Source organism: Danio rerio, chromosome 1 (genome assembly GCF_052040795.2).
Source record: "Danio rerio strain M-AB ecotype USA chromosome 1, GRCz13ab, whole genome shotgun sequence".
Lineage (NCBI taxonomy): Eukaryota > Metazoa > Chordata > Actinopteri > Cypriniformes > Danionidae > Danio > Danio rerio.
Window position 1 is genome coordinate 20,926,855 of NC_141021.1, and position 27,334 is coordinate 20,954,188.

Genomic DNA, 27,334 nt, shown 5'->3' on the forward strand with positions numbered 1-27,334 from the left:
AAAAAAAACTATTATGTTCAACATGAATAAAAAAAGTTGAGTAAATGGTGACAGAATTTACAGTTTTGTGTGAACTATTCCTTTAAAGCAACACTGCTAATTTCAACATTGATCATGTTTTAAGCACCAAAATCAGCAAATTAAGTGATTTCTGAGCTACTGAGTGGCACTGAAAAGCTCTCTTTGAAAATGTATACGCCAACGCCAAATTCAGGAGACTTTGGGAACCTCTCCAGTTTGTTCTACATAAACTCTGAATTTTTTTATTTTAAAAGTATTCTGGCTTCTTCTTTTTTGTTTTGACTATTTGATTTATTTTTTATATATGATTATTTTTCTATTTTAAACTTACATTTGTAAATGTTTATTTAATTTGCAGTGCTTGGGTATGGTTTATTTGTTTGTCTGTTTGTCTGTCAACAGTTTGTCCGTCTGTCCGTCTGTCCGTCTGTCTGTCTGTGTGTGTGTGTGTGTATGTGTGTATGTATATATATATATATATATTAGTGCTGTCAATCGATTAAAAAAATTAACTAATTAATTGCACTTCAAAAAAAATTTTTGTCGCGATTAATCGCATTTAAAATACTGAAACTTGTAATTTTGGCTATTCGAGTGTAAAATTAATGTAAACGCAAGACAAATACTATTTAAATTCAAAATATAATTCATTATAAGAATTTTTGTTTACTTGTAACACAGATTTCTTCATGTAAACAACATACCCACAATAAACCATCAAGATCCTGGCTTGACAGCCATATTTATTACAGAAATAAAAACGCAGGCATGTTAGAGCCATTTGAATTTCAAAACAATCAATGACAGTAAAGAAAACATTGATTTCCATGTTGGGTTCTAAGTGAAAAATGCCAAAATACAGGAATTGCAGATATGGAAAATTATAATAATAATAATAAAGTATTGAAAATCTGTGCATGCCCTTGAATATGTTTACCGACTCCATTTCTATAAAAGCACAAAAGCCATATATCGGAAATAACGAGAGTTGACAAATTAAAAAAACTACTTTTTTTTTATTTATTTATTATTAAAATAAAATTATAATCCACACTGGAAATATGTGTGCCTGTGTGTTTTCAGGGAGCCTAATAAATAATGAACATAACAAAAACTGCCTGCTGATGCACACAGTTAATGTTGATTAATAAAATAAAGATAAATAATAAAAGCAATGTGTCAGAGACCCTAAAAAAATGTTTAACTCAACAATGAAACATCAAATGTAGCTAACAGCTTTTACATTGTCAATCAAATAACCTTAAACAATTAAAAAATGCAACAAATATTTGATTCTGCCCGAACTACAAAACTAAATGTAAAAAAAGTTGCTTAAGTTGCACACTAGTTTGATCATGTATAAATATCATTATATTAACCATATTGTATAAATATTATTGTCACTATAAGCCTACATCATGCTGACGATCAAAAACACAATGTCATAATATCTCATGCGCTTGTCTTCTGACCGAGTGCATCTTAAAATACATGAATGGCCCCTCATAGAGTGTGAGAAGCGGACATACTTTATCAATTGTAAAATAAAGACTTGCAGGTTAAGGAAACAGCATTATAGGAGGAAGTTGCCGCGGCCGTGGTGCAGATTAAAAGTTTAAAAAAGTATATGTATATGGACAGATAGGTAACTAGATAGAATAGACAGGAATATATTGATATGTGCCCCGCTGCAGAGTGCAGACAGACGCAAAAGCCTGCTTTCCCACGGCGCGAACCCGCGCGTGAGAAACAAGCGGGACTGTCGGCTATTTTGACAAATACATACCTATGTTACACAGAGCCCAACATGGAAGATTGTGATTGGGTCAGCCCAATGTCAATAAAGAAAAGAACGAATGGGCTGCAGATTATGTCACCCGGCTCTGTCCGGAAAAGTAACATCTTACTTTCAGAGCTTGACAGACAGCTCACAGCACCGTCAATCACTGAGGCAGAAAGACATGACAGTCTGCTGAGTGTTTTATGGGCCGATCAGATCATAAGAAGATGATCAGCCCGGCCCAAAAAGTACGTCTAAACAGCGGAAAACTTGCGGGCGTCTGCCCTGGCCACAACAGGAAAAAAAAAAAACTGCGTTAATTACGTTAATTTTTTTTAACGCGTTAATTATTTCAAATTAATTGCATGCGTTAACGCGTTAATTTTGACAGCGCTAATATATATATATATATATATATATATATATATATATATATATATATATATATATATATATATATATTTATAAATTACATAATATGATGAATTGATTATTTTCTGTAGATATCTGGCTCTGAAACGCAGTTAAACAACAGTCTGAAGAAGGTACTAGAGCGTTTCAGTGACAGTCGCTCGCCCTCCACCTCCTCCAGGAGCTCACACAAGTCCTCACACACCGCCATCTCTGATAACACCTGCACATGTAAGCTCTGAATGAAAAAAAGCAAAAATCTGCTTTTCTGTTGTTTCTTTCGGATATTTTGCCTATTGAAAAACTTTTTTCTGTTTTTTCTGTCTTATCTGTTTATCAGCAACACCCTCAAAGCTGCATATGGATGTGAGCAGTTGCCCCCGGCCTGCCACCGTGGATATGATATCACAGCGCCGCTCCTCTGTCAGCACACAGGTGACACTTGCATCATCATCAGCGTTTAAGACTTTTTAAAGATCTTTTTTCTTGATAATGATTGTGCTTCAGAGCGGCTGAGTAATGACAGGGATCATATTTGTTTTGATAGTCCATGAGTTCCCAGAACACCACTCAGACTGACTCTCCAGTCCAAATCAGCCAACAAACACAACAACAACAACCTCAACAACCACAGCAGGTTCAGCCTAATGCTTTGGTGAGTCTTTTATTATTGTTTTTTCATGATTGATTTGCTAAGACTTAATGGTTCTCTGTATTCATTTCATTATCATAGTAAAATTATTGTAACTATTTTATTTGATCTATTATTTGGTCCAGATTTTAAACAAAAAATAGTTAATAGTATTAAGCAAATAATGTTATTACAAATAGTCACACTTTACAATAAGGTTTCATTCGTTTATGTTGGTTAACGTATTTACTAACATGAACTAATAATGAACAGTACTTGTGCAGCTTTTCAGTATTAATCGTGGTTCAACTTTTACTAATGCAATATTTAAATCAAAATTCATGTTTGTAATCTTTAGTTAATGCTAAAACCCATTTCATGGTTTTTAAGCAAGAATCTGAACTACAGATGTTACTACTTCAATGTGTTCCTTGTGCCGCCATTCATGCCGCGGCGACGGCGGTACTTGATGCGCCAGCAGCATTTGACCGCTGGGTGGCACTTTAACCACAGATATTCAGCTTTGCCTTTTCACAATGCTAAACAGACTGTTCTGTAGGCGTAGTTTACTGTATGTGATGTGATGTGTTCAATTAAAATATAATTTTAATTTAGTTTTTCTGGTAATAGACATGCTCTTACACTATACTATGCTGTAGAAAAAAACTACATGGTGAGAAGTCAATAAGCAAATATAAGAATTAAGTTATTAGCCTTCAGTGCCCGATTAAATTGCGTTGGGGTGAAAATAATGTTTTGATTTCTTTGACTATCATGGCAATGTTATAATCTCAAATCTTAAACGTGCGCATATGAAAAACAGCAAAATAATATAGATTATCCTGCCGGTAGTGCACATCACCTCACAGTTGTGAACTTGCGATCACCTCAACTTACATTTAATTTTTTTTTACCTGGTTTATTGTAAACTTATTAAGTGCAAAGAGGATTCGTTTTGGAAAATAGAATTGAAGAAATGAAAGACAACTAAAATGAAAGCACAAACATTCAGTACAAATAATTAGTCTTAAATAAATAAATAAATAAATAAATAAAGCAGTCTTTTAGTCTAAATATAGAGAGATGTAGTGTTTGCTATTTTGATAGAACTAAGACTAGACATGTTCATTTATATTTTTAATTTACGTTTTTATTTACATTTTCGTTGTTGATTATATTTACGATCTCATTTTATGTTTCAATTATAGTACATAATAATAAACGAATAATGAAAATAAATGAATAATGAAAATAGGACATAAATTAAGTCTGGCAGGTTTATTTTTAATAATTTAGTTTCAGTTCCGTTTTTTTTTTTTGTTTCAAAACGTCAATGTTCTGCTTTAAAGTATAACTGTTGTTTTGTTTTGTTTTTTTACTTAATGGCTCAATATGTTTTGTATTTTAATTTCATATTCAGTCACCTTGCATATGCATGTGAAATATAATGCCGCATAACCGCGGAAAAAGAAGAAAAGGCTGTCAGTTAAAGCTAATTAATCAAAATTGGCTATATTAAAATACAGCATTTATGTTAATACAGGCAGAGTGTGAACAAACTAAGGCTAAGATATGTGCTTGCCTTTTAATGCATTTAAAAAATATTTGCGGCCTTTTTATAGGCTACAGGCAACTGGTGTATAATAATGTTTTTTTTTTTTTTTTTTTTTTTTTTTGTATGGTAAAGGACAATGCACATTATGTTATTGATGTAAACTTAGGCTAAAACTTACCATTGATAAACGTGACCTACCTCAAGCAGATCACTTAAAGTGTAATAAAAATAATGTTGCCGCAGGACATAAATGAAGTCCCGCAAGTTTATTTTTAATAATTTAGTTTCAGTACTATTAATTTTTTTCTCAAAACGTCAATAGCACCTTCAATAATCTAAACATTAAAGATGGACCGCAAGATGTGTTGAGTGGCTATGTGGTGAAGAACAATGGCAAAGCTAAGTGTGATTATTGTAATAAACTAATAAGTTATAAAGCAGAGTCCCGACCAACAGGACTAAGCATATGCGGTTGGCTCATTCTTCACGAATATAGAATTAAAATTATGGCGCGTTAGGTTCATTGTGCATCCCGCAGGTGCAACCAACAAGGGTTGTGCATTTGAGTTTAACTTTTTGAGCGTTATAAGCAACTCGTTGTTAGTTTTTATTTAAATATATCGAGCCGAAACTAAGCAGCGCATTCTCTCCGCCTCCTCGTTTATAACCAGCTGGACACGCCACTGAAGCAGGAGAGACACTCCGTCGTTCATAATCTTAGCTGATGTGTCGGAATCGAAAGAATATATCAAAGAGGAATTTTCTTTTAACAGTCCCGATATGTTCAATCTTTTTTTCCCTGTCATTTCTCTTCAGCAAATTATATTTTGAAAGCTGCTTGATTCTTTTAAAACCGAAAGCAGAGCCCGTCAATTGGTGTTTTTTCATAAGATACTCCTTTATGAATGTTTATTTTAAGAGTAGTCTTTAATGTGCTTTTTAATAGTTTTATTTTATTCAAAGCAGCACCTAAAAGCGAATTTATCCTCAAAACGTGGCATGAGAGCGATGCATGTCATGTGTCGCATATTGCCTTTTTTCTGATCTTTTTGCATAAAGGTTTTAATCAAAAGACAGGTAATTTAATTACTTTCGATGTGCTAAAATATTTGTTAAATAAATGTTATTTCAAAAAAAGCATATGCAATGTGCTCTGACAGGTAAAATCCGATTCTTTCTCTCTTTCAAGTTCAAAGCAAATTTGAATGCCAAAGGATTTTAGATATGCATATACAAGACTATGTAGTATATTAACATCAACAAATTAATAAAATAAGTAGCAAATGAGAAATAAATGACAGACAAGTTGATAAAAACAGACATTATCTCTAATTATCAGAATTGCAAGATTAAAACAGCTGAATATAGGCCTAAAATAATCTAGAAAGCAACTACTGCGCGCTGATATTTATTCTTCTTTTTTCCCGAATAACGAACAATTTCAACCGCGGGGAGATACCGACAGCTTGATTTGCAGTATTTTCTAACATGTTAGAAGCGGGCAGCGGACATCAGCTAGCCGTAAAGACGGGCCGGCACAAAAATAATGGCTGCCGGTGGAGAAGCGGCTGTGCCCTCAGCAGCTGATTGAGACGGAGCTGCAAATCCTGAGTGCACTAAAAACTCCGAGATCTGGGAGAAATTCTACCCGATAATCCAACACATACAAAACAACTTTGAGTCCCTGTCGAACAGAACCCATCTTACTGGGGGAGTGTGTGTGCTGCTAAAAAATAAAGCACCTCAAATGTGAAAATAGCCTAGGCAACAAATAACAAATAGTAGTGTAATAATAACAAAAAATGCCCTTTTCATTTTCATACAATAGGCCTATGTGTGGGTTTTGACAATATGTGTTTAATTAAGCTATAAAGATCAGATGAAATGCATAGTGAAATATGAAATAAATGTCTCTTTTGCTGAAAATGTAATTAATCTATATATTTATTATTTTAAAAATCAACTCATTTTTGCCCAGAGAAAGAGGCGCGCGGCACTAGCGGACATGGGGTGCTTTTCCAAAAAAAGACGTACAGTAACTTGCAGCTGAACTATGCACAGTTTGGGGAAAAAAAGGAAATAGTGATGCATGTTCCCCCAAACCCCCTGTCGCAGATCCATCATTTGAATCAGGTTAGTTATAAGTAAAACGCACATAATGATAAAGCACACCATCATCACGAGGGCAATTAAATAGACAACCTAAACATATTTTTAATTGTTTAATTATGTAATGTGAGTTGTTATAACTTTGTTCTTTAAATTATTTATAACTTAGGCTATTCTATCGAGATGACACCATAAAAGGCCTTCAATGCACTGAAATAGGTAATAGGGATACAATGGAAAGCCGATTTCACTATTGACCCTGTTTTTATTCATTGACGGCTTCCCAACGCCGCATTTCTGTTGCGCGAAAAAAAGCTGCTGCAAATAAGCAAATTTATGACAAAACAATTTTAATAGTTTCATAGTAGTAGCTGGTGTGCTTCATCTGCGTGATTCTGATTTGACATTCTTCCGCTAAACTTGCACTGTGTTGATGTGTAAATGGGCTATGATCTTTGCTATTGAGGCTAAGGCATCAAGGTGTAAATGAGCTATAGTTCTCTTTGCAACTTTCAATTTCGAGGTGGGGGAAGTGGGAAGAGGCAATTCAAATGTACCATCTCTCTAAAAAAAAAAAAAGGCCGCTTACGCGACATTTGTGTTTATTATTACCTTATTTTTATTTTATTATTATTAATTTATTCATTCATTCTTCATTCATTTTCTTTTCGGTTTAGTCCCTTTATTAGTCTGTGATCGCCACAGCGGAATGAACCGTCAACTTATCCAGCATATGTTTTACGCAGTGGATGGCAGGAGGGCCAGCTGGGGCTTCGGGAGGAGTGAAAGGAATTTGCCCCGAGTCTGGGAAAGATGGCTTGCCGTAATTACACTAGTTTTCCTATCGCACACATGCCCCAAACAAATAAACAAATAAATAAAAAAGGAAAAGAAAACATCTAGACTTATAGGATGAGGTCTTTTTGCTTATATTCGCCCTTATGTTTCCGTTTTAAATGTAAGGCTGTTGCATAGAATAATACAATTTTAATTTATAAGTGATTTTGCTGTGGCCCCCTTGATGTTTCAATAACGCATAATAATCTACACACCATATTAAAGACACAGCAGACATAAAGGTTGTGTGTGAGAGACCGAGCAAAAGAGCGCTCTCTTCACAGCTCTGTTGATGCTGCTAGCGGCTTCTTTCTTTTTGTTATTTATTTTGCAGATAATACACCATATGAATACAACAGAAAGACATAAAACTTTACAAATTACCTTTTGTAGACTCAAAACAAGTGTCATATCTTGATAAGCCTAAGCCACATTGAAATATAATTTAAAGAATTACATTATCGGATATAATAAAATCGCATGAATAAATAAACCAATATAAAACAAGCAAAAGCAAGCTATAACCATTTAGGTAGGCCCATACATAAATAAAACCGTTAAAGCCAAATCAAACTTTTATTTTACAAGATATTTTCTTTTAAAAGATTTTAGATATTTTCTAAAAACAATAAACACCAGAGAAGGTTTAGAATATTATTTATAAAGTATTAGATATGATGATATGATGATAATAATCAAATCGTGCAAACAGAGCATTTTTGGGAACACGTTTCAGGTCTCTCCAGTGCATTTGGGCTGAATGTTTGACTGTGTCTAAATGAGGATGTTATAAAATACATTTTCTACCGAGTTATTAACGGATGCACGATGCCAACAGTCGGGAGACGTTCTGGGGGCTGGGTTTGCGTTACGCGCTGCGAGCTATAGGCCGACAGTGGAAATGCGACATGACTTCGGTCTCTGATGCCCATTAACACCTGAAAGACAAGCTTTTGGTTATGAGATGGGGGAAGGGGTATGTCTCCACCCTCAAGTGTTTTCCACAAACATGGTTACACAAAATCCAAAACTCCCGAGGACGGATGGCGTAACCGTAGCAAAACCTATGCGTTTTAAAACCAAACCGCATATGGGGCCTTATGAAAATGAATGTTTCTATGCACAGCAACTTCTGGACTGAACTACTTGTTATTTAAAATATCTCTATTACGCTCTAGCATTCGCCAAAACGAATTTGTACATAAAAACACCGAACATAGCCTAGCTGAATAGGGTGTTGCCTGCTGAGCCATGACAGCAGCAGACAATTCCGCACGACCATAAAGCCTTCACCCGACAGTTATTTTCTAATATTCACAACGCGAGCCACAACAATAGACATGCCATGCCCATCATCCTTATGCAAAAACACATGTATATAAATATAAAGGACTATTATAATTAGCAAAATGCTGCTCTTTTTATCTTTGTATTTTTATAATTTTATTATTGTTATTTTTAATATTTTGAATTAATTAAAGCTATAGACAAATACTGCTTGACATTTTAGAAAATGTTTTGCGTATACCCAGTACCGAGAACAAACAAGATCAATGAAATAATAACTTTAATAATTCTGCTTTGCATTTTTCTATGCATTACTAACATCACTAAACCATACATTTGTTTTATAAGTTAACCAAATATTTGCAGAGATTCAGCAGTTTTTTTTCTGACGCGTTTGCCAGTCATGCCAGTCAGTGAAAAAAAAAAGTAACTGTGGCCCCGTTTGCAGGTATTCAGATTCGATTTTATTAATCTGATTCAACTTTTATTATTTACAGGACATAAAAATGCAATTAAAAGTTTAAATCAATGTGCATTGTCCTTTACCAAAAAAAAAAAAAAAAACATTGTTATACACCATAGCCTGTAGCCTAGTAAATGGCCGCAAATCTTTTTAAATGCATTAAAAAGCAAGCGCATATTAGCCGTACCTTGAGTTTGTTCACATTCTGCCTGTATTAACGTGCATGCTGTATTTTAATATAGCTTATTTTGATGAATTAGCTCTAACTGACAGCTTTTTCTTCTTTTTCAGCGGTTATGCTCGCATTATATTTCACACGCATATGCAAGGTGACTGACATTGAAATTCAAATACAAAACATACTGAGCCATTAAGTAAAAAACAAAACAAAACAACAGTTATAGCTACTTTAAAGGAGAACATTGACGTTTTGAAAAAAAAAAAAAAAACTGAACTGAAACTAAATTATTAAAAAAATAAACCTGCTAGACTTAATTTATGTCCTGCGGCAAAAAAATTTTTATTATAATCTGCTTAAAATAGGTCAATTTATTTATTTTTTTTGCTTTTGGTGAAGCTGCATTCAACTTAAGCTCAATGTCGGCAATGTCTTTAAATAAATAATATATCTAGGCCTATTTTCATTAATCATTAATTTTCATTATTCGTTTATTATTATCTACAATTGTTGAGACATAAAATGAGAAAGTAAACGATAATCAACAACGAAAATGTAAGTAAAAACAGAAATAAAAACAAATGAAAATGTCTTGTCTTAGTCCTGTCAAAATAGCAAACACTGAACATCTCTCTAGGTTAAAAGACTGCTTTATTTATTTATTTATTTATTTATTTATTTATTTATTTAAGACTACTTATTTGTACTGAATGTTTATGCTTTCATTTTAGTTGCAAAAAGATCAGAAATTGATCTCGCACACGCAGGGAAAAAAGGCAATTATGCCACACATGACTTGCATCGCTCTCATGCAAAGTTGTGAGGATAAATTCGCATTTAGATGCTGCTTGAAATAAAATAAAACTATCAAAAAGCAAATTAAAGACTTTAATAAAAAATTAAAACATTCATAAAGGAGTATCTTATGGAAAAACACCACGGGCTCTGCTTTCGGTTTTAAAAGAATCAAGCAGCTTTAAAAATATCTAATTTGCTGAAGAGAAATGACACGAAAAAAAAAATAAAAAGATTAAACATATCGGGACTGTTAAAAGAAAATTCCTCTTTGATATATTCTTTCGACTCCGATACATCAGCTAAGATTATGAATGACGGAGTGTCTCTCCTGCTTCAGCAGCGTGTCCCGCTGGTTAAACGATGAGGCGGAGAGAATGCGCTGCTTAGTGAACCTAACGCGCCATTATTTTAATTCTATATTCGTGAAGAATGAGCCAACCGCATATGCTTAGTCCTGTTGGTCGGGACTCTGCTTTATAATTTAGTTTATTACAATAATCACACTTAGCTTTGCCATCGTTCTTTACATGTTGCCACTCGGCACATCTTGCGCTCCATCTTTAAACAAATGTTTACATTATTGAGGTGCTCTCCAGCGGCGAAGTTTCTGGCAGAGTAGCGAGTGAAAAAATGTGCTTGCAGAAATTGGAATCAAAATTTAAATTATACAACAAGCATCGTATTCTTTCTAATCCTCGCCCAGTTGTAATACAAGTTGTGTTTTTCTATATTTGTGGCTGTGAAGTTTATTAAGAATATATATATATAGCCTACTTTATTTTTTTATACTTTAAGTGATCTGCTTGAGGTAGGTCACGTTTATCAATGGTAAGTTTTAGCCTAAGTTTACATCAATAACATAATGTGCATTGTCCTTTACCATACAAAAAATGCATTAAAAGACAAGCGCATATCTTAGCCTTGAGTTTGTTCACACTCTGCCTGTATTAACATAAATGCTGTATTTTAATATAGCTTATTTTGATGAATTAGCTCTAACCTTTGACAGCTTTTTCTTCTTTTTCCGCGGTTATGCGGCATTATATTTCACACACATTTGCAAGGTGACTGAATATGAAGTTAAAATACAAAACATACTGAGCCATAAGTAAAAACAAAACAAAACAACAGTTATAGCTACTTTAAAGGAGAATATTGACGTTTTGAAAAAAAAAAAAAAAACTGAACAGAACTGAAACTAAATTATTAAAAATAAACCTGCAAGACTTAATTTATGTCCTGCGGCAAAAATATTTTTATTATACTTTTAGTGATCTGCTTAAGGTAGGTCAATTTATTTTTCTCAGTGTTTCACGTACTGTACGGCAATGTCTTTAAATAAATAATTTATTTAGGCCTATTTTCATTATTTATTTATTTTCATTATTCGTTTATTATTCGTTTATGTACAATTGTTGAGACATAAATGAGATAGTAAAATATAATCAACAACGAAAATGGAAATAAAAACAGAAATAAAACATAAATGAAAATGTCTTGTCTTAGTCCTATCAAAGTAGCAAACACTGAACATCTTTCTATAATTAGGCTGCTTTATTTATTTATTTATTTATTTATTTAAGACTACTTATTTGTACTAAATGTTTGTGCTTTCATTTTAGTTGTCTTTTACTTCTTCAATTCTATTTTCCAAAACGAATCCTCTTTGCACTTAAAAAGTTTACAATAAAGCGTGTTAACAAATTTTAAATGATTAATGAAGGAATTATAATGCTTTGACTTATTGTTTAATATCATTTACAAGCACAGTAGCTGTATGGGCTATTTCTGTCCGTTCGCATCCCGTCCCTTTGCGCCCCCTGGCGGCTCATTCACGAACTGCGGTCATACACTAAAAAAAGAGCGGCACCTATTTCAAACGGCGGCGGTACCAGCCGCGGCGTTAATAGCCACTTTGAACTCTCACCTACTGTATACTTAAATACAATTTCAAAGGTTAGTAATAAGAAAGCAGTTTAACCTTCTAAAGTGTGTGCATTGTTTAATATTCTGCATTTTGATTTCCTTTTCATGTGCTCTTTAGGTTTTTTTCCTCTCCTTTTTTTACTTTTGTTAAAGACTATTTTAATGTGATGTCATTGGCCCATGAACATGTCTTGCTTGTTATCAAACTCTTTTATAACTGTAACAAGGCGATTCAATCATTCATTCATTCATTTTCTTTTTGGCTCAGTCCCTTTATTAATCTTGGGTGGCCACAGCGGAATGAACCGCCAACTTATCCAGCACATGGTTTACGCACCGGATGCCCTTCCAGCTGCAACCCATCTTTGGGAAACATGCATAAACGCTCATTCACACACATACACTACAGAAAATTTTTAGCCTACCCAATTCACCTGTATCGCATGTCTTTGGACAGTGGGGGAAACCGAAGCACCCGGAGGAAACCCACGCGAACGCGGGGAGAACATTTAAACTCCAAAGGCGATTCAAACTTAATGTTAAAACCGCTATCATTACATTATTTATCAATATGTGGCTCTTTTTGGATTCTAGGAAGCTTTAGACATTAAAAATGTAAAACATGAAATGCGTTGGAACTATTGTTATTGTTTACATCGCTCAAAATGGTCTATACTATTTTAGTTTAACTCTGCTTTATTGATTTGATTTGATTTGATTTATTTATTTTCAAACTAAAATATGATACATAAAATGCCATTAACAAAAAGAAATACATTTCAACATGGTCGAAAATGGAGCGGGATGAAGCATAAGCTTATTAATGCATATTAATCAAATTAATTATTTATGCATATTAATCAGAGTTACACAGGGTGTCCGCGGGGTCTGAAGTCTTAACATTTCAAAAACTAAATTTTAGCCTTAAAAAATGCTTACACTCTCTGATATTTTGTCTTGAAGGTCTTAAATAATTGTAAACGGGTCTTAATTTTCCTATGTCCATGTAAAGCTACCCGATCAGGCCAACATTCATCCAATCACCAACAATCCAAACAAAACTCTATTTACCAATAAAAAAAATGATTTACAGTAATATTTCATAATTTCCCTGTGTAAAACATAAGTTATGTTGAAAACATGTATGCATACAACTAGTTGTTTTGACAATTTATTTAAATTCGTGGCTAAGAAATAACAAATTATAATATCATATATCAAAAAAGTCCTCTATAAGTCTTAAATGTTATTCATAATGGCCTTAAAAGGTCTTAAAGTCCTAAATTTGATTTTGTAAAACCTGCAGAAAGATTCAGTAAGCCGAAATATTCAATATTTAGTTCATAATTTTTCCTCTCTGAATCAAACAGAACAATTCTAAATGCTTGCATCAGATGTTTTACTATTTTAAATGCAATTCATATTTCCCTTATTTAAAAAAAAAAAAGTAATATCTGTGTGGATTGTACTATATATTATGTCTGTTTTATATACATTGTAAATGCTTTGTTTAAATTTAATTGCAATAAAAATGTATAAAATAATAATAATAATAATAAAATAGTTTAAGCACTGTGTGTTTACAACAACTAATAATGACCAACTTTATATATGTTAACTTACAATAAAAAATGAACAAATACTGTAATAAATGCATTGTTTGTTTGTTAATGTCGGCAAACAGATTAACTAATACAACCTTAATGTAAAGTGTTACCATACAAATAATATATTAACCTTTTACAGGCAGTCACTGAAATTCTCATTGGCAAAACCGTGGAGTTTTACTGGAGTCTTCTTACAAGATTTTTAAAGTTACCATACATGGTTCTTCGCCCAATAAAGGGTTAAATAATATGTATGTAAATAATACAGTAGCTTGTAGCTTTCAATCATAGACATTACATGCTGAAAGTCTTTTTTTTTACAATACAAAACTTAATTCACAAATGCGGAAGTTAAAAAAAAACTAATTTTTTTTTAATCATTTTACATTAAAGCGTCTCAAATGATTTGAGACCTGAGTAGGCATGGCATGATACATGGTATTTCAAGGTATACCACGGTTTAGAAAAGTCAGGGTTTTAAAACCGCTAATACCATTCCTGAGGTATGGGTAAGATTTTTTTATTAAATCTTTCTTTTAAAGAGTCTGATAGAGTCGAAGTAGAGGATGTTAGATTTTTTTTCTGGATGATTGAAATATCACTTTAGGCCTGCACAATATTTTTTCTGCAATATGAATACGAATTCACCAGATGAATTGAATAGCTCTATTTGGAAAGTGTTAATTTATGTAGATAGATTGGGATGATCCAATCTTTTTTTTATGCAGTGCATTTGCATAAATGATAATAAATTAGAAGTTTATATAAATACAACAGCTCAAAGATAAAGTGAAATAAGCAGTGCTTTATGGTTTTCTGGAGAGTCTAAGAGTATTTAGGTACAGAAATTAAACAATCAAACATAAGATTACATAGTCATCATTGTAGAAATTATTTTAAAAAATATTAATATTTAATAATGTCTTTATCTTTTAATCTTTAATAGATAATCTAATCCTATTGCAGAGACACACATTGCGAAATCGATGCTCGGACAATATATTGTGCAGTCCTCTTTCATTTCCTAATAACCATTATGTTTCTGTGTACTTTTTTTTTATGTAGTTCTCAGCACAGCTGAATGCGATGCAGCACCTGAAGGAGCAGCTGGAGCAAAGAACACGCATGATAGAAGCCAACATTCAAAAGCAGCAGGAGGAGCTGAGACAGATTCATGAGCAGCTGCAGAGAGTACAAGGACCTCAGGTACACACACACACACAAACACACACACACACATGCATGTTAGGCTCAATTTATGCTTCTGCATTGAGTGATCGCAGTACCTCACGGTTCATGTTAATGACACTGTTGTGAGCATTTATGCTCATGCATTCTGTCTTTGTAGCTGTGCAATCACACTTCCTGAAACGCTAGTAGGCATTTATAATTAACAGGGGTTTCTGTGTTCCAGTGTGTCAAGTTTCTTTGCTGGTGTTTTGAGTTAGTGTGTGCAGTGCTACTGTAGCATCAGCTCAATCTCACACTTTACAGTTTTATTTCAACAATTGTTCTCGGTTGTCAAAAACAGAGCGAAAAAGAAATTATTAAATTAAACCTCTTACATTTGAAATCTTGTACAATAACACTGACAAATAATGCACTTTATATCAATATTTTAAAAATCATTTTACTATGATGATTTTCTACATAATTTTCTACAAATAAAGCATGAGCACACATTGCTTTGCATCTTATAAACACAACCAAGTCTTAAAAAAACACTCTGGACCACTCTTTTAAAGAACTGCATTGAATATCACCAGTATTGAATTCAACAAATTCGATGAAAGTTCTCTGAATATGACTTTTAAAATGGTCAACTTATGAAAAGTTCTTGACTTTTTTAATGTAGGTGAAATGTTAAGTACAGTAAGAGACTTTCTTGAGACTACATATGCTGGGGTATAAATCACAAAGGCGCTTGATTTAAAATTAATGGCGCTTTAAAAAGTCCTTAAATCTTTGTAAAGTTTTGTAATGCTGTCTACATATATTAAGCGTATGCTTGAAATGGTGTCTTTCAGATGATCCTGCAGCAGCCGGCTCAGGGTGGTGGGCCTAGTGTGCAGTTGCCACAAGTTGGAGGAGCACAGAACAACATTTTAGGCATTGGGACTCAGGCTAGCGTTGTAGCGATACAGGGCCAAAATGTGACAAGTACAGCGCACAGCGGATCTGCTCCACAGCAGCAAACACTTCCACAGCAACAGACTCCTCGATCCCTGCAGCAGAATCTACAGAGCTCTTCTGTAACTCAGGTGAGCTTTAGGTAGCGTTGCAGTTTTTGTCCTGGTTTTTGGTACAATTTAAATTTGATAAGGAGTGCTTGACAAAATCAGACATTTAACTGCAGTTCTTTTGTTTTTTTTGTACAAAGTTAGGTCAAATTAGCTGTATTTAAAACAAATTATATATTTTTGTAGTTTATTTCAGCAGGATACTGTAAATCAAACTTTTGTTCATCAAATCTTGTAAAAATATATTATATCATATTATATAATTTCATATCATATTATATACCATTTATCATATCATATTATTATATATTATATTATATATATTGTATGTTACATTAAATATATATTATTATTATATTATATATTATATTAATTTTATATTATATGTATATACAGATTAAACTTTTTACTTGCCACCTGAAAAAAAATTAATAAATTCATAAAATCTCTTATTAAAGTGGTTGTCTAAGTGGTACGCCGGCTTCCTTATAGTGGCACATGGAGGAATACTAAACAATGCAAGTACCTGTGGAGCAGATACTCCCTAGAGAAGCGCTTTTGTAGACCAATGCTGTTGTGTTGGCATTTCAGTTGCTACAAACTCTCCCCATGCTGCATCATTGGTAAAATTAATATTTTCTTGCCAGCTTAGTCCCTTTATTAATCTGGGGTCGCCACAGCGGAATGAACCGCCAACTTATCCAGCACATTTTTTGCAGCGGATGCCCTTTCAGCCGCAACCCATCTCTGGGAAATAAAATAATTATCACAAATGAGTTAAATGTGTGTTTGTAGTTGTGTACAATGCGTGTTTTCAAAATATTAATTTATTTGTTTTGTAAAGCAGTGTGACTATCGATTAATTTGTTACTAAATCTGGCAACTAAACTAATTAATCTGGATTTGACTCAAATGTCGTGGAACAAAGAACATAGACTCAAGCAACTTTTCCATGCTTGAAGCTTGGAACTAGAATATAGCCTAATTAAAGTTAGTCTCAGTGTGCGGTTAACACAAACTCCATGGTCCACTTAAGATGAGATCTCAAATAACAGAATTGCGCGTGTGAATGAATAAATCTCATATGAATTGGTCAAACAGTGTATTTATGTGTGTAATCACTTTCTGACACATGCACTGTAAAGGACGCGCAATAAGCAGATCTAATTTCTATATTCAAAATACAAATTTCAAAATTTATCAGAAATGATTTATATATGAATGTGATGACAAATAGCCTCTGTTTAAGAGGTCAATTTCAGGGTTTTTATGAATAGGCTACTATGTTAATACTAGAGCTGGGCGATATGGCAAAAAAAATTATCACGATAATTTTTATCATATCAGCCGATATCGATATTTATCACGATAAATGTTAAATCTTTAACATTTTACATCTTTTACAAGCGCTTAGTTAATGAATTAAAATCAAACCGTGAAAATAGTTTGATGGATTGTTTTGGCGCTAAAGCATATAGCAGGCTTGTGTTAAAGCGCTTCACCTCAGATGTCATTCGTTCCTCTTGTTTTTGCTGTAGATAACTGACCAACAAAATATACATCAAAATTAAGTTACACATTATACAAAACGAAATTCGTTACAACAAGATACATTTTCAAGGAAATATGTTTATATTTATTAAGTTCGTGTCCGCCTTAAACAAATGCGGGTGGATGATGCTTCGCTCAATGGAAAAAAAAGCTGTTGCTGTTGTAAACGTCTGTCATATATTTGCTGCATTTTTAATATGTCATTATTTATGTCTTGAGCATCTGATTTCTTCTTTGTGATTATGTCCTTTAATTATATAAAGGCTGGTTATTTTACCGTAGATGAGAGACAATAGTGGTATTACAGATTTCAAAACAAATATTTTATTATTAAAAAGAAAACATAAGCTTGACATCAAAAGATCTTATTATTGTCTTAAAAGATACCCTTAAATGATGCAGGCTGTAGTTTACAGCAAGCATCAAGTGTTCATTGAGATGTGTTTGAGATTGTGTCGTCTGTCATATATTTCGTCTGTCTTTTCGGGGGGTTTTTTCTCGTAAGGCACGGCTTTCGAAAATGATGACATGAGACTCTGCTGGGTAGCTGCGCTGGTTTGCCAACACTTGTTTATGTCTGTTATTTCTCAGCATCTTTATAAAGGTGGTCTTGTTTTACATGGTGAAACAGGTCGTGGTGTTGCCTGCTTTTGATGACAGGAGTCGTCTGCACAGTTTGCGGTGCACGTTGCTGTTTTGTGTCGGATAGCGAAAAACTTAAGTAGCTCATGAAGTCTAGTGACGTTTCTTGTCAATAATGTCTGTGACTCTGACCTTTTTTACCTTATTTCTTTCTTACTCCTTTCAGTGCAACTAACACTGTATGGCTGTAAACTTGTACGGCGTGCAGCAGTTGGAAGGGCAGGCTGCAAAATGCTTGTGCAACATTACGCATAGTGCTTAAATATTATCGAGCAATTATCGAACTGTAATAGAAATTAATGTGACTCTTATTGGAATGGTGCAGAGTTGTAGCTGCTTAATTAGGCGTACTCCACTACTGTATTTCAATACTGGTCTTTATGGTGGTACATAGAGAGACATTTTTTTTTTCCGAGATGGTGCTTGATGAAAAAAGTTTGAGAACCACTGTCTTAATACTATAATTTAGAATTGAAGATTTAATGTTTCCACTCTATTTGTAATATGGAAATAAAAGCCCCATTAACAATGACATAATCTCTTGTTCATCTTCATATGGTGACATCATCTAAATGCATGATATCATTGTTCTCATCTCTCATTCTTTATCTCAGTGCGGTCCTGTGTATAATACCATGATGATCAGCCAACCTGCCAATGCCAATGTTGTGCAGATACCCAGCAATCTGGCACCGAAAATCAGTCAAGCCAATGCAATTAACAGGTCCAGTACAGTGCATTTTCTACACTTATGCTTTCCCCTGGACACCTCATACAAAGCATGTTCTTAAAATAATTTGTTTGTCTCAATGTCTTGCCCATCTCAGGTTTCCAGCCGGGCAGCAGTTGGTCACAAAGATTGTGACGGCTCCAATGGCGTGTGGCGCAGTCATGGTGCCCACGTCGATGTTTATGGGTCAGGTGGTGACCGCGTACAGTCCGTTTACACAGCAACAGGGTCAGACGCAGACCATAACACTGCAGACGCAGCCCACCGTGCCTGCAGACCAGCAGACTCAGGCTGCCACATTACAGAGTCAACAGCAGGGGGCGACACAGCAGTCAACAAAACAGCAGCAACCCTTTTTACAGGTAACAAAGTTCACACTGTTGTAGGGTTCAGTGACACGTGCATCAATTCCAACAGTAACACCCTGTTCTTAGCACTCCTTTTTATATTTGCCACATCTCAGTTTTGAGCGTAGCAGACGGATGCACTGGATAGGCATGGGCTGGTATAAGATTCTGACAGTATGATAACCTTGGATAAAAATATCACGGTTTGATGGTATTGTGATCACTGCTCTAAAATATGTTCTTTTTAAATGTCTGAGTAAAAAACAAAAGCTTTTTCCCCTTTGAACACAATATATTTTAAGAAACATTTAAAATATTTTGATACAGTAAACCTGTCAGGCTGAATAATTTAAATCAATCGTTGACTTTCAAAAACAGATTTCTTTACAATTTAAAAAAACATCTTTGAATATCCTTCCTGCTGGAGATAATGTTGTCCTAAAAAAAAATAAAATAAAAAAAAATAAAAAACCTTACACATATCTTAAAAATGGTATAGCAGAATTGCCTTGACTTTTCCAAACTGTGGTATACCTTGAAAATGGTTATCGTCTCCTGCCTAGCACTACATTAATATTCATTAGAGTATATATGGATCTGCGCTTTGAATTTCTCCTGGAAATAGTGGACCAGAGATGCCCAAACTAGGGCTTGCGGGCCAAAGTTGTCCCATGGTAAACTTTGATTTGGCCTGCCATTCCATTTGAGAAGAGAGGGAGAATGTTGTGAGCAATGCCTTTAATACACATTGTAATTTCTAATTTAATTAACCTTTCATTTGTTTGATTCATTGTTAGGCTACAATTAATTAAATGTTGTAAATTCATCAGATTATTATTTTTTAAATAAACAATGTTACTCAATAGAGAGACCACAATTCAGAATGTGGTTGTGAGCAAATCAAGGCAAAGGCAGGTGCAGATTGACTTGTGTAATAGGTTGAAACTTTTAGGGAATTTGTATGTTTTAATTATAATAGGTTGGTTATGCAGAGTAAAGAATATATAATTCAATAGTTAGTATTATTAGAGTAATATTTACAATTTATTTTGAAATAAATTAGGAAATTAAGCATGGAAACTTTGAAACAGTTTAATATATTTAGCTTTGGCCCACAGCTCTAAATCAAGTTTTGGTTTTGTCCGTTCATAAGAAAAAGTCTTGTAGTAGATGCAGTTGTAGACCAGCCAAATAACTTTAGGATACTCATATAAACACAACATTTGGGCACACAATTACACATCTAATTAGTACATGATGCCATCTGCAAAGGTAGTTTATAAGCCTTAAAGGTCCCAAGACGTTTAAAAAAGTAAATTAAGCAAAAACAAATTTTTAGATGTTAGTATCATTATGTTAGTTAACAATATCTATCAGCTAGTGGGCTCCAAAACTGTTACTAAATTTGCGTTTAGAAGATACAAACACCCAGAGTTTGCTCTTTTCTACTTTAGTTTATACTGGATCAACGATTTACCACTCTTTCCAACTTGTCTTCATGTTTCAGTTGAGATTACATCAAAAATATGTACATTTTAAAGCATTTCACGAGGACCTTTAAAAAATGATTAAAATATAAAATGTATTGAAGACCTTTTGGTTTATTTTGTAAAATATACTTTTATTAATTAAAATCTGACCATTTTCTTTTATATTTGGAGTAGCGGTCACTCTCTGTTGACTGACAGTTTTAGCTGTAATATGGGGATGATGCAGAAATGATGCACGAAAACAAAGCTCCATCCCCTACTAAATATTCTGTTTCAGTTGAAAAATCTCAGGAACTTTCAATTCTTGCAGACTTTAAAGGGTCACGAAACACCAAGACACATTTTTTGAGCTGTTGACAGTGGTATATGTGTCCCACACTGCTAAAAACACTATTAGGACACCTATATTTCACTAAAAAGTGTAAAGCTGATCAGGCTGGGAGATGACCAGCTAAAACCAGCATAGCCAGGCTGGGAGCCCAGCCAAAGCCACCTATGTCCAGCTTAAACCAGGTTGATCAAGCTGATTTTAGCTGGTCCTTTTCCAGCCTGACCAGCCAAGACCAAGCTGTAAAGGGCTGGAAACCAGACTGGAAATGGCCAAAACCCCTCTAAAACCAGGCTGGTTGACCAGCTAAAAGCCTAGGCTGGTTTAAGCTGTTTTTTTCTGCATGGTAGTTGTATTTTTATTTTGTTAAGAGAGGAAAACCTGTCACATATGCATGTGTGCTTACAATATAGCACCGTTTTGGAATTCTTTATACTTCTAAACCTGGAAACAATGCAAAACCACTTTTATCTCCCTAAAAATTTAAATCTAGACTGAAAATAACAGATATTTTGGGGGAAAAAAACAAAAAAAAAAAATAGTTTTTTTTTCCTGTTTTTGTCAGAGCACACGTCTTCTCCATGGCAACCAGCCCACACAACTGATCCTGCAGGCTTTCCCTATTCAGCAGCAGAGCACATTTACTCCATCACAACAACAACAACAACAACAACAACAGCAGCAACTGAAACCACACACTCAGAAACCCCAGAAACAAACGGCCTCCTCTCATCAGACGGACAGCGCTAGTGCCCAGTCTCAGTAACGTGATTGGCCAATCATCGTCTCTTTATTGGTGCTGTAATAATCCAAAAGCTCTTACTATAAAAAGGGCAGCATTTTTCAGAAAAGGAACTCCCTCAACGTGGCAGCTGCGTGGAACACAACACCGCCAGATGGACACTGTGGCAACCGTGCGGAAACGCTTCACCCGACCGACAGGTGGTTGCCAAACTCATTATTTATTTCAACAACAGTGCGCATAGCATTGCTAGCCTTTTGCATGGTCTTTGCCAAACACAAACTCTCAATCTTTTCTCAGTCTTTCGCTGTAAACAGCCTAAAGAACTGAGTCTGTCTGTACAGTCTTGTGTACCATACCATGTAAATACACAACCGTAAAAGGAACAAAGCAAACTATTGAATATTTTATAAGCTGCATGAAGTGTAAACTTTCATTTGTACTTCCATTTTTAAGTATTATGTTTTAACGTTTTTATATTATGCGTATAGTTGAAGCTTTTTTTCTTTTTAACTTCTCCCTTACTGTAGTCTTTTCAAATATGACTAGGAATTCTCGTAGCTTTTGAGGCACTAGGTTTATTTTAGCTATATTTTGTTTGGAAATTGGTAAACCCCAAGTCTCTGGTGTACAAAAAAAAAACTAAATTAATTTTATTTCTAAATAACTTAAGCTTTTGATGCACAATAATAAAATTTGACCAATTTTAAGTGCCAAAATTGAGAAAAACGGCTTCCAGTTTGTGTTGAATGTTCATTTAGCTTTTTAGCCGCGTCTTGGTAGTCTGCTAAAAAGTTTTGTGCACCTTTCCCCATTACTTTATAGCACTTAATGTGTTTCGACACACTAAAATAAGAGTCCATCCTTCTAGTAAATGTGACCTAATGGTCTTTTAAGTTAGTTTGTGTGAGCCACGAATAAGCTTTCGAATCCTTGTTCTTATGCGCTATGCAAGAAGCCACACATCCAAGGCAAAGCGTTTCTATACGTCTGACCGAGGACGGTCCCAAGTAGGAACTTTAAATCCCATTTTCTGTAGAGTAACAAGTATGTTGTCCTACTTTTATTTCCAAAGTCTAACTGAAGCAGGGTTATCGTGCAGCTGTAGAGTCTTAAAAGTTAAGAGTTGTCTTTGTGTGTGTGTGTTTGTGTGTGTATGAGAGAGAGAATTTCAAGTGCAGGTTATTCTATCAATAACAGTATGTAACTCTTCCAGTATCGCTCTGCGGGTTGTTACTGTGCGTTTAAAACCCCAGCGATGACCAATCAGTTCTTGCGTTGCAGTATCTCCGCATTCTAGATGTTTCCCCATTGGCTTGTTAGCTATATACCTCAGAAATGGTTTTATATAAGAAGTATTCAAAGCTATTTTATTTTCATATGCCAAAAGACTCACTTCTGTGTTCAACAGTTTTGCTGTGTGTATAGACCGGGAGCACTGTTTAAAGGCGGTAAAGCGAAATAGATTTGGACTAAAGTGGAGATGCCCGTTAAGTAGATACATGTTTTCACTAATCTAGCAAATTCTCTTTCATAGTTGTGTTTGCGTTTTTGTACGTTTTTGTTGTGCACTGAAACCCCACCCAAATGTATTAGTAGTTAATGTTGGAAACCGATGTGTTTCATAGTGTGTACAATCATAAATTTGATTCGTTTTGCCCTCCCTCTCCCACACAAAAAAAGATGTTGACAGGTTGAAATGGTGTATAAAAAGTTTAAATGGCTGATCTTTAAAACATTTATGTATCCAAAATATTAAAACAGTTAAAGTCAGAATAATTAGCCCCCCTTTGAATTTTTTTTTTCCTTTTTTAAATATTTCCCAAATGCTGTTTAACAGAGCAAGGACATTTTCAGAGAATGTCTGATAATGTTTTGTCTTCTGGAGAAAGTCTTATTTGTTTTATTTCGGCTAAAATAAAATAATTTTTTAAACACCATTTTAGGAACAAAATTATTAGCCCCTTTATCGGATAAAAAAATAGCTTAGTCTACATAAAAAAAAACATTGTTATGCAATAACTTGCCTAATTACCCTAACCTGCCTAGTTAACCTAATTAACTTAGTTAAGCCTTTAAATGTCACTTAAGCTGTAATAAGCTGTATAGAAGTGTCTTGAAAAATATCTAGTCAAATATTATTTACTGCCATCAAGACAAAGCTAAAAGAATTCAGTTATTAGAAATGAGTTATTAAAACTATTATGTTTAGAAATGTGTTGAAAAAAATATTTTCTCCATTAAACAGAAATTGGGGGAAAAAATAAACAGGGGGGGCTAATAATTCTGACTTCAACTGTATGTCTTTTTTTTACACTTGTAATTGTGTATGCAACCAAAATGAATGTGGGATTTCACTATATGATGGCGGCTGGTTGTAGCTCAAATTTTGAAAATCAGTTGAGTTAATAATGAATAAATAATCTTAAATGTGAATAAGTCTTACGGTATTACACCCTACCTTTTGATGATTTTGTGATTTCTGGATTGCAGTGCACTTCGGGAAAAAAATGTTGCTACAAAACCTCACAGGTTGTATTATTTTCAATGTGATAATGAATATACAGAAAGTGTCCTGTCAGTTCAGCTAAAACCGGCCACTTTTCCCTCCACGATATTCAATCTTGCAATAAAGCAAACAATGTTATTCACATTCTATAGGAAATGTCTACTTTTTGTTGTTTAAATGTCTGTTTGTTGTCTCTCGTTGTCTGTGATTGGTCAGACACAAATAGTCCCACCCAACACTTACACCATTGGTTGAGACAGTGTTTCTTGTGTAGACAGTGTACAATTGAGTATCATGTAAACATCAGTAAATATTAATATCAATTTTTCTGCACAATTCTTAAAAAAGACTTCTTTCTATATTCATATTTACTTTATTCTGTAAAAAACAATTTACACATCATTCCCTCCTGGCCCTTTTTTCTGACATAACACTCTACGGATTGAAAAAATAGTTCACACATCAAATATTTACATTACAGTCGAATCTCATAGCAGTTCAAATTATTTGTCAGTCAACATCCAAAAACATTTTGAATCTTTGTGAGGCTAACATCCCATCCTTGGAAAATAGTACAGGCTGAATGCATTTTTCAATAACTAGCATAAATCTTGGAATATTTAACTAGTTAAATATAGTAGTTGACATCAAGCAAGTATTTGATGGGCCTCTTTTTGAGCATGCTTCAGGAATGGACATTTACAGTCTCCTCCAGGTACTGTAGCTGGAGATTGCCAATATCAAAGTATGAATCTCAGTTATTACAACAAACAATGTACAATCCATATAGGCTTTGTTTTAAAACCCTTTTTTTACACAGCAACTCCTTATATACACATAATCATCACTTCAAATCTTCAATTCCAAACTCCAAAAATCTGGCAAGAAACAATGTAAACAACCCAGGTGCAGGGGTGTGCAATATATTGTTTTTGTTTCAGCTAATGCTATTCATTACTTTGAACAGCAAGTTTTCTTACTGTGTGATTAAGATTATTAGAATGCAGTGAGAAGTTTCCTATGATTCAAGTAATTTAAGTACAAATTCTTATTGTATGCGTTGTGTGTGTTTGTGTGTGTATATACACATGCATGCATACATACAACAGTTCTGTCTGGTTCTCGAATATAGCCATGTGATATTCTGCAATAACAGCATTCCTACAGCCTCCTCACCCTTCTGTATTACTCCGCCCACACAGAGTGACAGCAGATCGATAAACTACAGTTTGACAGATATTGCAGCTGTTGGACAACATAATGTACTTTTGAGTGTTTTTTAGGTGAGGGTGTAGTTGTTTAGATTGCAACTGTGCAGTTTATTCATAAGCATAATGCCTATTTTAAAATATTTATAAATTCTGAGATACAGCGCGTCGGCATCCATCAGCCTGTCATACTGAGCAGAGCAAAGATGGTTGATGTTTAGCCACAAGATGGTGACAGAGAGCGCATAATAAGCCCTTAACAGGTGAAAAACTCATTGTAATTTTTAAATACATCTAATCAAATCATTATAAATCAGGTAAATGACATTCTAAGTCGATCTAGTCTCTTTTGTATGTTGTAGTGCTGTATTTACAACATAGTAATCATGTAGTGTTTGCTTTGGCTTTTTCAGGGCTAATTATTGTAATATCCTGGTTGCAACAAAGAAATACTGATGGCATTTCATGATGTTCAGCCTTATAATCTTAAAATGTGAGCAAAATTACCTGTTTTGTCATCACCTTAGATATTACGCTAGAGAATCATTCCAAAGTGATGATGATGAATTTGCAACGGTTTCTGCTGTTCTGACATCAGCTGCAGAAGTGAACGAATGGTGGAAGTAGTTCCTCGAACAAAAGGGTTTTTAGACTCTCCGTGTTTGATCTCCTTTTTATATACAAGATTATGCTGTTGTATAAACACAATATCACACTCGTAGCAGTCCAATATGGCTTTATATCATCACTGCACTCCGCCCACCAGTGCCGATATGCAGCCAGAACAAATCATAACTCAGTGATACGTCTATACAAACAGTACCTTTGTTTTTAAATTAATCCATAGACAGCTTAGTTTCTAAACAAATCTGCGGTTTTGAAATCTTTTCATTCAATGATTGCAGTCACTTTGTTTCCTAAAGAATCAACTGAAATAATTTGATTTGAGTCTGACCCATTAAAAAAAAGTGACTTTCAGCGGTCCAGTCAATTTTGAAAAAAATAATCGGCTGTTTTGAATAAATTATTTGAGTCAGTGATTTAATGATTGATCTGAAAACGCTGTTGCTTCATTTCTAAATTAATCTGTAATTTAGAACAAATAATTTGAGTAATAGTTTGAGGGTTCCCCATACAAACAGTCACTTCATTTAAAAATGAAGCAGACATTTTGAACAGATCAAATATAATTTAATAATTTAGTGATCCATTTATAAAGACAGTTACTTTAGTTTTTAAACGAATCAGCTAAAATCATTTGAGTTTTGACTCAAAAATATAGCTGCTAGCTTTAAATGAATCAGCCGTTTTGGCGATCCAATAGTCCATCCATAAAGGCAGCTAATCTGTTTTTAAATGAATTGGCTGTTTTGAACAGATCGTTTGAATACATAATTCCAGGAATCGCTCAATAAGACGGTAAGTTTACATGGACACTAATAATACAATTTTAATACGATTCAGACAATATTCTGTTTAAGCGTCCACCATTTAAACAGTGATTTATGTATAATTTAATCCGATTAAGGTCATAATCGAACTAATTAGAAATTAGATTAATTTTAGTCGCATTATTGAAGTGCAGTACAGACATGTAAACACCTTAATCAAACTATTACCATCATGTAGGAATTTTCATCGCATTTTGTGACAGGATATTCCATACTGACATGGCTGTGACACTATTCTCTCCTCCTGTTGAGTCAGAAAAAGACCACATACACTATAAAAATGTGGAGGTTTTTTCTTCCATTCGGCATGTGGTATCAAATACCATTAAAACAACAATTCTTAATTAGGGTGTCCGCCGGGTTGTAAAAGGTAGTAAATGAAATATTTTCTGGTTCTCCTAAATATTTTAAGTTGGCATCACCGGTGCTACCAAGTAAAAAAAGTAAATTTCCAGCCCGCACATTTCAGCACGGTTTTCTAACTGTGCCAAGA

The 27,334-nt window shown here is 34.1% G+C and overlaps 1 protein-coding gene across 3 annotated transcripts in view; it reads left to right on the forward strand.

The window, feature by feature from the left end:
* The window catches only part of clockb (clock circadian regulator b), a 38,102-nt gene extending 13,764 nt beyond the window's left edge, over window positions 1-24,338 (forward strand). Inside the window, exons 14-22 of one of the 3 annotated variants that reach the window (XR_015475544.1) lie at window positions 2,305-2,443; window positions 2,553-2,647; window positions 2,760-2,867; window positions 14,669-14,809; window positions 15,631-15,864; window positions 18,651-18,760; window positions 18,864-19,128; window positions 21,497-23,395; window positions 23,945-24,338. Coding sequence is in view for 1 of the 3 variants with exons in the window: in NM_178295.3 (NP_840080.3) it covers window positions 2,305-2,443; window positions 2,553-2,647; window positions 2,760-2,867; window positions 14,669-14,809; window positions 15,631-15,864; window positions 18,651-18,760; window positions 18,864-19,128; window positions 21,497-21,697 (1,293 nt within the window). In the remaining 2 variants the exon portion in view is untranslated. 3 annotated transcript variants of the gene reach the window in all.
* The last annotated feature ends 2,996 nt before the right edge of the window (window positions 24,339-27,334 follow it).